This window comes from Teleopsis dalmanni, chromosome 2 (genome assembly GCF_002237135.1).
Source record: "Teleopsis dalmanni isolate 2A chromosome 2, ASM223713v2, whole genome shotgun sequence".
NCBI lineage: Eukaryota > Metazoa > Arthropoda > Insecta > Diptera > Diopsidae > Teleopsis > Teleopsis dalmanni.
In genome coordinates, this window is record NC_051847.1 from 38350735 (window position 1) to 38363385 (window position 12651).

General features: G+C 31.0%; 1 protein-coding gene across 1 annotated transcript in view; it reads right to left on the reverse strand.

Annotated features, from left to right (window-relative positions):
• Positions 1-591: 591 nt before the first annotated feature.
• Positions 592-12651, reverse strand: part of LOC119674347 (ATP-binding cassette sub-family A member 17-like) — a 49464-nt gene continuing 37404 nt past the window's right edge. The window contains exons 16-18 of the mRNA XM_038085483.1: positions 1207-1532; positions 765-1037; positions 592-607 (exon numbers count right to left, since the gene is read on the reverse strand). Coding sequence (XP_037941411.1) covers positions 592-607; positions 765-1037; positions 1207-1532 — 615 coding nt within the window. The remainder of the gene's footprint in view (positions 608-764; positions 1038-1206; positions 1533-12651) is intronic.

A 12651-nucleotide genomic window follows, 5' to 3' on the forward strand; every position in this document is an offset into this window, starting at 1 on the left:
AATCGTTAGAAATGTGGAAACATTATGTTTTATTGAAAATTTTGTTGCATGATTTTAGGATCACATTCTGGTCTGTTTCAACTGTAATGCATTTCAAACTGTTGATAGATAAGTTTAAACATAGAAATATAATTTTACCATTTTACAATCACTGTAAATTTCACGCGATCAAAGATATTTTAAGCAGCAAACTATTGTATTATTAATTTTTTTAGAAAGATCAAAATAAGTCTTTATGTAGTTTATTTATTCAGTGCAAGTTATAGGCAAAAAATCTATTCCAAAAAATTTAATAACAGTTTCTATGTTATTTTAAGTATTCGCAAATAATTTCGATGTTTTCATTTATCTTCACTTATATTTACTGAGTGATGAATATTCTTAAGTTAGTTAATACCCACCATAAGCTAATGTAAATGTACGTTTCAAAGGAATTCTTAAGACGATATTATGGAGCCAAATATTATCAAAAAATAAACTATGGATCTATATTCCAGAAATCAATAGAAGTGTGCATATATTTATCAGAAAACGATAATTAAAATTTTTTTAGAAGTGTGCGTACTCCTCATTATACAACCTTTGTATAGTTTATATAGCATAAATCCTACATCATTTTAATATTTATTATTATAACGTATAATAAATTCATTTTTTTTATATCATGTAATAGTCATATGAAATTTGGATTTGACATAAAAAAGAAAAGAGCACGCCTTGTACTAAATTCTTTTAGAGTTGCACTAATCTGAAATAACACTTACCTTTCGCATCTGGATATGGTATGTGCATCAATTGAGTCGATGGAACAATCGTCTGCAATCGAATTATACACGTTTTGTGTTGTGTCGTAGCAATAACTGCAGCTGCAAAACGAATACTGTGAACAGCAGAGCGACGATGCAGCCTCGATATCATCATCCAAATCTGTAATGGTAGGAGCACCGCTTTTGTTTTCCTGCTCAAAATATGCCGTAGCGGCTGTTGCTGCCGGTGGAGTACTCAATTCCGATTGCACACTACTGGATTTACGAGACCTGTCAAAACAAAAAAAAAAAACAAATAATACAAATAAATAGGAGGCAACGAAATTAAAATTTGAAATTTTAGTTAAAGATTTACAATAAATTCGAGGCTCATAACATAGCTTACGGCTTCCAATCTATAGCTACTTGTACCGTTTTTAAAAATATTTGGCAATCATACCTCTTGCTGCGCGTATCCACACTATCCACAACTACATTCCAGGTGCGGTGTATTAAGTATAGAAGAAACAGCATTCGGGATGTTTCACCATTTGGTGTGCCTTGTGTGCTACTCTTTTGTGTGGTCTGATTATCTGGATGGAAATTTACATCGTAGTGCGTTGATGTTGAGCTGCGCGTATGCCGTGCTGGCAGGGTTTTCGATTTAAAGTCCGCTACATGCTCTTGTTGGCGGTACCGTGAGTTATGGCTTCTTGTGGTGGTAGAAGTTTGGTACGCGTGCGTTATGCTATTACCCATCTTGGTGTGTGAGCATGCTTTCAACTTCTGTATGAGAAAATTATTTTGCAAACTGTAATAAAATAGAATAAATTCAGATGACTGTTTGATTCAGAAAGGTTAAATAATTTAAAAAAATATAAAATTTATAATCAATATGCGACCAACTGGTTGATTCAAAATAGTTTAAACTGTGATAAAATTTTAGTTATGGAAGTAGTAGAGTAGTAGCTATACAGTGTGAGGCGATTGAAGTGTTACCAATTACACACAGGTATATCTGCCAAACTGATATTGCCAACTACGTGAAATGCTTACAAATGACAGCTGTTTAAATTGTTTATAAGCTACCACAAGCATTTGCGTCTAAGTTTTATAGAACAAAAGTTATTCGAAATGCAATTCAAACGTAATAGTGTGATTGCGTTATATTTCACCGGAAAATCACAAACAGCTATTTTTCGTGAACTCAAATACCTCAAAGTGAATAAAATATTTGTGTATCGTATCATATATCGATATAATAGTATAGGCAGCGTCGCGAAATGCTATGGTAGTGGACTAAAAAAATCGCAAAATCATCTAAAATGGTTCGGAAAGTGAAGGCTCGACTTAAAAGAAATCCACGTTATTTCATCCAGTGCTAATTAAATGTCCAAAACAACTGAAAATATCCTAGCGAAGCATTGGACGCACAATCCAAAATGGACTCAAGGTAAAGCCTTATAAGTTCGAAAAGACACAAGATCTTACACCAAAGCAACAAAAAGTTAGATTCGATAGAGCAAAGGAGTTATTATGCTTGCACGAACGTGCCGAATTTCCAAACATTGTGTTCTATAATGAGAAAATTTTCTCCAGTGAGTAGTTCACAAACTATCAAAATTATCGCATTGCGTACAGAATGCTTAAAATTTGAGACTACGAATTGTCACCCGAAGTATTTTTCATTTCAAGTAATAGTATGGACAGCTATGATCGCGTCGATGGACGCTCTCCAATCGTTTTCATCGAACCTGATGTCAAAGTCAATGCAACTTATTATCGGGAAAATGTTTTGAAAGTTGCTTTTGACTCGGCACCTTCTCATAAAGCACGTGTGAAACAAGAATTGTTTAAAAATTATGTTCTACACTTCATTTCATCCACACAATGGATTAGAAATTGTAGTAGTTACAATGAAAATACTTGGCAGAAGCTCACTTATGTCTTTTATGTGTACCCATAGTAATACTACATTTTTTAACAGCGGACCACTTTTTTATTTTAGTGAAAAGGACACATGGCACTTGAGGAAGCAAGACCTCTAAATAATAAATCTGTCTTAGACGAGTACTGAGCTATGACAGAGCATATAAGTGACATTATTCTTTTCCTCCATTAAGTCATAGTTACAGTGGATGTTGATAAGACCACCTAATTGTCTACCTGTTGTCTACCTATTAGACAATGTCCCGTAAATATGGTGATTCAAATCAGTTTAGTTCTTTTATATTTAGTAATTCATAACAATTTCATAATTTCAAATCATCAATTATAAAAAAAATCGATTTTGATCGTAAAAAAAAAATCTTTTCTATATTTCTATATACAGGGTCGATATAAAATATATAGGTATTTTTGTTATGACCACTTACTAGTGCCATTATCACATAATTATACATTTATATGGGCTTTTACAAAATAATTTATTCTTTTATTTTTTCTCTTAATATTCTCTTAAATTATTCTCTTAATTTTTGGAGACGTATTTAAAAGGTTACTGATATCTCTTTTTTTTGCCAAATTATATAAATTATAGAAATAATATATTATTATTTTTTTTTGTAGTTTATATTGTGAGAATATCCATATATCCGCTAGTACTTGAGTGGATTATTTCCAGCAAAGAGAGGAGTCTTCGGATGCAAATCGATGTTTTTGAAAAGTATCAGTATCTTATCCTTATGAACTAAACTAAGTATGAGTTCGGAGATCTCTATGCAAGTACTGATGTACCATATTGCCCTCACGATCTACTTTAACGCTTGAAATTTGAAACGCTTAAGGAATAAGTTTCAGGAATCTTGTCAAAAAAAATTCAGCAATATAACAAAATAGGTCTCGCTGATTATTTATAAGTTGATGTCTTATTTCTGAGGTTTCAGTGTGGTAGTCTCAATTGGTTACAAAATGAAATCAAAACTTTAAATCTTTATAGTTGAACTGAATGTCCAACTTCTTAACTCTTATATAATTTTCTCTAAACTATTAATTAACGTTCATAATATACAAGTAGCCACCATTTACTGTATCTTAACTTATTCAAGTGTTAAGTATTTTCAAGCAACTTCTCTTAGTATGTCATAAATTTTTAGCCTCGCTAATGCTTCTTCCAAACCAAAGTGCAAAACAAAGTTCTCAGTGATATATTTATTTATAGTATGTCTACTTTAAGCAGAAGTATATTACATACACTTATACAATTTCAAACCATTTACCCCATATTTTTCCAAATCAATACTCCATCATCTTCATCATTCCTTTCTCGTAACCAAATCTTCTTTTTAAAGACGATTTAGCAATTAGTTTCATTGCTCAGTTGGTCAAGAGACTTGCTGTAAATTGGTTACTATGTGTACTACTTTTCTCTGGTAGGAGTTACTTATGCATATTTATACACACCTCACGTAACTGTCAATTTGATGTAGATGAAATACATCCACATCAATTGAAGACGTTGCAATGTACATGCCATATCCATAACAACTTCTCAACTGTAAAAGAATATTTTAACTTTTTTCCCAGTACTAATAGTTCTCGTAGCGCAGCAACTCTCTAAAATATGTAATAGGAATGAGTGTTACAAAAAGAAGAAGAACTACAATGCAAAAAAAAAAAAAAGAATTACAGAAAATTCTAAGTAGAACTCTATGATTGCTGGTTATGAAGTATTTATAAATTCGCTTTGATTGGATTGCTCTCTCCTAACCTACATGTTAGCAGTATGTGATCTTCACAAGCACATAAATATTGTAAATCTCATCAAAGAAAACTGAAACGTACGATTGAAAGGCTTGGCGATCAAAAGTCAAAAGTAATGATGATCCAAACGGATTGTAAAAGTCTGTGTTTGCGTGTGTCTATTATATTATGGACAATCAGGAGAAGTTGATTTTATGGTGCACTTTTCAATATTGAAAATTATTTTATTTCCTTCTGTTTTTCAACTTCATAATTATACTTTCACTACTTTTTTAAATTTTTAAATTTTTATAGCTTATGATCAAGTTTTATTTTTTTTTTGTAAGAGGGAAATTGCTTAACACAGAGTTTTTTATTATATAAATAATTTTATAATTAATAAATATTTTGAATATGTAAAAATACAAAAATGGATTAAAAAAAACATATTTAATCTTTAAACTCCAGCAATTTTGTTTTACAATGAGATCGAACAAGACGTATTTATAATATATAATTATTTCATCTACATTATTCCTTGAAGAATTCAAATTTTTTTAAAACTCACTTTGAGACAGTAGAGTGAAATATATTATGTTTTGAAAATATTTTAAATTTTAAAATATATTTAAAATATATATAAGTATTTAACATATATAACATTTCTATTACTCATTTATGATCATACATTCTGCTCAAAAAGTACTCGGATTTTGTAAATAAAAGACACAAATTTAAATTTTATTCCAAATTTATTTTATCTTCTTCAAAATATGCTCTTTAAAATATGCTCCTGAAGCGATACACATATGCCAACGCTTAATCGAATCTTCCATACACTTTTCGTAGGTCCGTGAAGGTATGACTTTTAGTTCCTTCAGCGAATTCTCTTTTACCGATTCAATTGACTCAAAACGCTTACCACGAAGGTGCAATTTGAGTTTCGAGAACAGGAAAATCTCGCACGGATCCAGATCCAGACAGTGGTGTCGTGTTTGGTCAAAAAATCGCATACAACAAGAATTTTCCATAGTAAAAATCGGTAGTTGTAGCACTTGAGGTAGTTTCACATGAACAGCTGCTGTAAACAAACTAATTGACAGATGGCGCTCAAATTTGTACCATATATTGTACCATATGTCATACATCCAACATGCAGAAGGTATAGGTACATATTATATATACTCAACTTCTTCAATTTAGTATCGATATGTTTGAAGATCGTATATAACAATATGTGACTTAGAAATAATTTTCAATTTAATTTATTCAATTTATATTATTGTTAGGCCCTCAACACTAAGTGAATCCAATTTGAGTCTCCGAAATATGTCAACATATCCCGTAACATCATAACCTGAACGATAGAGATAGAGTTTCCATAATAACTTACAGAGGTATGTATATCATAATAACTGAAGTAGATATGCCAAATATAGTTAAAAAGAAGGTTTTATATAGTTGCAAAAAAGGTGTTATTCAGACACGTTCTAATCGATTTATTGGCATCTTCAAAATTTTTGCGTCAAAGATTTATTCACAATATCTTTTATTCATGAAGAATGAAAATGATTAGTTTCTATACTATTCTATATTCTATATAGTTTCTAAACTATTTTCGGTTTCAGACAGTTATCTTATAAAGATAGACCATTAGTTAAAAATACTTTTATTGATGAATATCGAATATTTTAATCATTATTTTTGAAATTCTTTCGATTTTTGATATATAGAACAATTTCAAATTGATTTTAAAATAATTAAGATAAGTAAAGTTGAAATACTTCTTTTTGCCTCTTGTTTATATCAGATAAACTTTAATTCTAACAATCTATAGTGCAACTTATGCAACATAGTGGAGTCAGAGTCTGTTATTAATTCTTAAGCTGTTGTAGTTAGTGCTCTAATATTTATTTTCATACCTAATCAGTTTGCTCACGTGTATCTTATTTTAATATACTTTATTAAATCGAAATGGTGTCATTCTACTAAATAATTAAAAAAATTTGAATTAATGTTAAATAGAAACAGACATGCAATTTAACAATTTAAAATAAATATTGTTTACGACACATGCTAAGTTAAGAATATTATGGACTCGATCAACACTCCGGCGGATGTCAAGCAATTACTTCATAACAGGCTCTCTTCACGTATCCTCTAAACGTGAGACTTCAGACTTTAGACTTCTGATAGAAACTGATAGAATTCTAAAGCAAATAATTGTACAAAATATTTAATGCAAAACTGATCGTAGTGCTTAACAAATAATTATTAATTTGCAATCAAGAAGGCGTGGCATTAATCTGTGCCTATTGCCTGTTTATTAAGGTTACGGGAGTTCGCAATCGATGCAACTTCATGAACTGCGCTGAGAAAATTACCAACGCATCGCCCATAGTTATGGAAACAGGATGGAGGCTAGTGCATGATTGGATTGGATACCAAGAAATTGTTATAAGCTTATTTGCTGATTGGTTTCAGATGAAGCCGACACATAAATCTCGCGTGCTCGAACATGGTTAGACCGAATGAACCAGTTTGCTTCCTAAATAGGAAAGTTGCAAAATGACCCATTTTGCTTGAAGACTTTTAATTTATAAAATTGGACATTTACTGTCAAAGTATATTTTATATTTTCATACAAAGTGTAAGAAAATTTTAATTTATATTTGCATTGAAATTGATTTCAAGGTGTGAAGTTTTTATGACTTTTATTTGCATAGAAAATTTTTCTATATTAATTAGAAAACTTTATGATATGTATATTAACACAGCATCAGCACCAAATTATAGAAATTGTCCATAAATTTTGTAATTTGGAATAATAGAAAATAAATGTGTCATGCCATTTAATCGATTATTAACTAAAAAAAAACTATTAAGTGCAATAAATATTGTTAATTTTACGCCGTGTTATCTATACATGAATATATATTAGTAAATTAGTTATACTAGAATACTAGTAAATACTTACTAGAAAAGTATTAGAAATAATATGAATGAAACTCAAATAATTAATTAAAGTGATTAATATCTTAAGTAATTACTTTCTATCTGTTCAGCTTTGCATGACTTAAGCTTTCATTTGTTCCAATCCTCAAAATTTACTTCATAAGTTCTTTACTTAACTGTAGTAGCAAACTAATCTGAGAATTTGCATTAAAGTCGATTGATTCCGATTATTATTCTTCTTCTATATGCCTTATCCGCCTGAACGTTGGCTAACATGATTTTGACTTCATCTACAGCCTCTCGAAAAGTGATCTTGTACTTTTCTTCGTCTTGTGATCTTTCGTCTCGCAGTGCCTTGTTTGCCTTCAATTCTGCTTGTAATGGTTAATTTCAGTAGTACGTACTTTTTCGGATACCTCAGAATATGACCAAAAAACTCCAATTTTCTGCGTTTTACTGTCTCTAATATTTCTGTGTCTTTGTTGACACGCCAAAGTATCAATGTATTTGTAATTTTTTCTGTCCAGCTTATTTTCAGCATACGTCGATAGCACCACATTTCAAAAGCCTTGAGTTTATTCATCGATGCAACAGACAGCGTCCAGTTCTCTGTCTCGTAGAGGAGTATTGAGAATATATAGCATCGCAGCATGATTCCGATAAAGATTTAAAAACGATCAACTTTTGCGAAGCCATAATTCTAACTATAGGATTCTATTCGCATTATATTTAATCACAACCATTCTGCGGTTCTTTATGGAGCTTTTTCAAACTTAAAATAATGAGTGGCTGGAAAGACCAGCTCAGACTGATTGGGATAATACATTTGCTGTAGACAGACTAAAGAATCCATGCTGTATCGATCAAAAGCCAGAACTAGGAAGCTACTTATGCTGAACAGAAGTGGCATCCAACTGGTTACAGGGTTTCTCACTGGGCATTGCGGAGTTAAAAAGCATCTATCGAAACTAGGTATTACTAGAGACGATAGCTGCAGACTTTGTTGCGAAGAAGAGGAAACAGCACAACACAGTTTGTGTCACTGTGATAGTTTTGGCAGATTTAGCCTTCGGTACTTATCCACTGTCTGTCCATTTATAACGAAATTTGACAACATCTCTCTAAAGCACATAATGGCGTTCTGAACTGCTACACGTCTATGGAACTAAAGTGGGTATGTCACAATAATCCGCAAAGGATGCAGTGGTGACAAGTTCCCAACCCTTTTTAAAATCTAAACTAATCAAATAAATGTAGACTGGATTATATTTAATGAAATAAATGTTGACTGGGTGATTGAGAACCATATTTTACACCCAATAACAACTTGTTAATGGATTATACAGCAGTTTGCTTTAAAAATAGACATAGAAGCCATTACATTAACTATCAAAAACTGGAAAACTAGAAAAAATATGTGTCATAATTACCATATGCAGTAAGATCTCTATGTAGATTTGAAAAAACTATAACATTAGATGTTCATACTTTTTGTGATTTCAAATATTACTTAAAACACCATTATTAGAGACCTTTTGCAATTTCATAAATTGTAAAGCTTCAGTGACACACCAAGATAGAGATTAAGGGTTATATCCTACCAACAGACAGTTACTTCTCTTGACGGGTACATAATAATTAAACTAAGCCACTAAGTTTTATTAATATTAATTTCGTAAACTTTGAAAATAATACCAAAAAAAATCCTCCCTTTGAACAATACTGCCTATGTCACTATGAAACCTTCGGTATATTAAATTTGTTCGTCACAACTTTGAATACAAACTTCTGAAGTTTCCTTTTTCCCAATTCCCTGTATTTCATGAACTTCATACATACACAGGCCTGTTACTAATAACACTCAGTTTGAGTGCTATCTGATCATACCATAAATTCAAGCCGACTATTCCATTAATGAACCGTCATAGCATACAATTGATAAGGTTTCGACTTTATAGTCTGAAAATTTTATTAACACCAAAAGCATTGCTAAAGTTGCTGGTTAAAGCTTTCTTTTTGTTAAATGCAAAACAATCTTTTGTAGACTAAAGTACTGGCATTTAATATCTTTATTAGCTAATTTATCTGAATGCATAAAATATGTATCACATCACGACATATTGGGAGAAAGGTTGTAAATGGTAAGATAACCAACGTTAAGAGGGAGTTTTTAGCTTTTTTTAGTTTTCAATTTTTTTACAATTGGAAAGTATGGTTATTAAAGAAAACTGTGAAAAGTGCGTAAACGGAATTTATGTTTGAAGTTGGCGATAGGCAAATGTATCTATTGCACTTTTGGAAAAGTGTAAGTAAATAATTTTTTTTGCAACTGATCGCTTGCTGTACTTAAACGAGTGACAAGAGATCCAAACAATCGACTTACATGTGCAGAAATGTCTTTGACCTAAAGCTTTATTACTACTCCCACGGCAAAACATGACCCTGATTAATCGCAGATCAAGTGCACTAAATTTGTTTGTTTTTTTACTTGCAACATGCAACATAGTTTGGATCAACAAATCTGCATCGTTTAGTAGACGATAACATTTTGCTACAATTTACATTAACAGCAGACAGGAAATTCAACCTAAGTTCAATAAAACCAGTTACAATCTACGATCAAAAATTAAAATAGTGTTTGCCCATACCTACAATGTAGTACACACTACACACTCATACATAGTATAGACTGTGCTACATAACCTATCTTCCACTACTTAATAGTAAATATAGTTATTTTTAAAAAATAGCTAATAATTAAATGGTAATTATGGAGCGCTAAATTTAATCGACATAGTACTCGTATCTTAACTATTTGAATCCATCTGAAATATGCGCAGGCGCTGTAGCAACAAATAAAGATTGTGAAGAAAAGTGATCTTCGTAATCTGGAGAACAACTTTGCCGGCAGCAAATATGAGAAGAGAACAACATGTGCAGCAACATACCACAAAGTGGTACAGTGTAAACAGCGCCAGAGCAACAACATTAGCAATATCAGCAGCATAAGAAATGATGGCAAGCGGCGTGGTAGCTAGTTAAGCCAATCTTATTCTTCGAGTAGAATTGGGTCAATGAAAAACTCAACTTGGCCGTCTATTGAGGTTATTGTGACAAACAAATTACAACAACAATAATAATAACAACAACAACATCATCTCGCACAAATGATGAAAAATGCATATGATCTTTATATATTACTCACATGTGCTATATTTTTGTACCGATTTCTTTGACACAATCACACAAAAAGATGAAGAAGCGAAATGGACTGACTGTCTTAAACCGCTTGATTTTGACTTCGTTTTTAGATATTAGAAAGGTGTAGTTTAATGAATATTTCCATCATTGTGTCAATTAATATTTAATACAAAAACTAATAAAAAAAAAACATATCTGAATTTTATGATTGTCTTGATCTGAAACCCACGCAGACAAGCAGAGAAAGTCACATGAAATATTATTTACGATTATAAAGTATTTCAATTGTTGAGAGTATTAATCTTTTGGAAAATTTATTGATATATTTACATAAGAATTAAAATTTATTAAACTTTTTTTATAACTCAGTAATAACTTTTATGAAACTCAGTCAGGCAATGCTGCTTCATCCACTATGGGAAATTTTTAAACTGATCAAAAAATTGTAATAAGACATATAATGAAAGCTCGATGGTATATCAGAAATAAAAATATACATAAAGAATTGAGAGTCAAGAGTTATATCGAAGATGGAGCGCCGAAATTGTTTGCTTCTGTAGATCAAAACATTGTACTGATACATGGTATACATTGAGAGGGATTCCTAGTATATCCGAAATGACGATACACACAAAGAATTGAGAGTCGAGAGTTTGAAAAGTAAATCGAAGATGGAGCATCGATATTGTATGCTTCTGTGGATGCTCACACAAAGAAGAAAAATAAGAAGAGGTGATGCAAAGTAAAAACTTTAATATTTATTTGCTTTATGAACAGTAAATATTTATTTATGAACAAAAAATAATACTATAACAATAAAAATATATGATATATAATATAATATATAATAGGATTTAATAAATACAAACTGAACACATGTAATTTCATATGACTATCATATAAAATAGATAGACAAATCGGAATAGGTATCACCCCACAATAAATTTGGTTAGGTTGTTTTTAGTACCACAGATTGTAGGAAACCTCTCCGAAAACTTGTTAATAGGTATAAGTTAATATATATAATGTTTATAAAGGTTACTTCATAAAATATGTACACATATTATATAAATAAATACATCAGATTAGCTGATACGTCATACATATATCAAGCAAGTGTTGGTAATCCACAATGTGAAAAGGATTATGGGATGAAATGTCATTAAATGTTTTGGAGTAGTTCTTGACATAACTGCTAAGTGAGCATGGCTATTTCAAACAACAATTGTAATGATTTAAACAAAAAACTCATTCTAATCTGTGTGTCCAGGTATGATAAGGTTGATCGCTATTTACTATCAAATTTGCGTTAGGTTTGTAGAAGAAAAGTATATCCCAGCGTGAAGAATGTCATTCCATACATATTTAATAGTAATAGTAAATGACGCTAGGTATAAGAAGATTGATGATTAAACTTAGTCATACCAAGTGTGATAGCAAATTACTCAACTGATCAGAAGTGTAATCGATTTCACTTTCTCATGACCAGAAATTAACAAACAAATCAATGGACAATAGAGCTTTTTGCTTATAACAGTCTCCTGATATAGATAATAGTTTATGATGGTTCCAGGAAGATTCATAATTATCAAACGATGGCAGTCTTTAAAGACTTAGAGTTTCTCACTGAGTTTTGATGTTTTTTTTTTTCAATTGAAACAAAAAACAAATAAAAATAGTCATTGAACATATGCAATATCGCTGTGAATATGATCTTCATATAATAAAATCAGGTTCCCTGAATTTATTGGTATACTCAGAAAAATTTGCTCTAACCATATACTAATTAAGTTGAGCTGATCATTTTGTAAGCAACATTTTAGCTTATTTGGTAAAGAAGATTTGAAAACCAACATATGGTATGGTTGAACCTACATATGGTATGGTTGAACCAACATGATATGTCGAGTAAGAATATGTTGACCTTGGATATAGTTAAAATCTGTTTAAATCAGCCAAATTATTATTCTGAGTGTAGGAACAGCGTTAACACTGCTAGGCTATACACAAATTCTTTAGGTCATTGGCGGATATGAAACTCAGTGGATAAAAATAAATACATTGAACA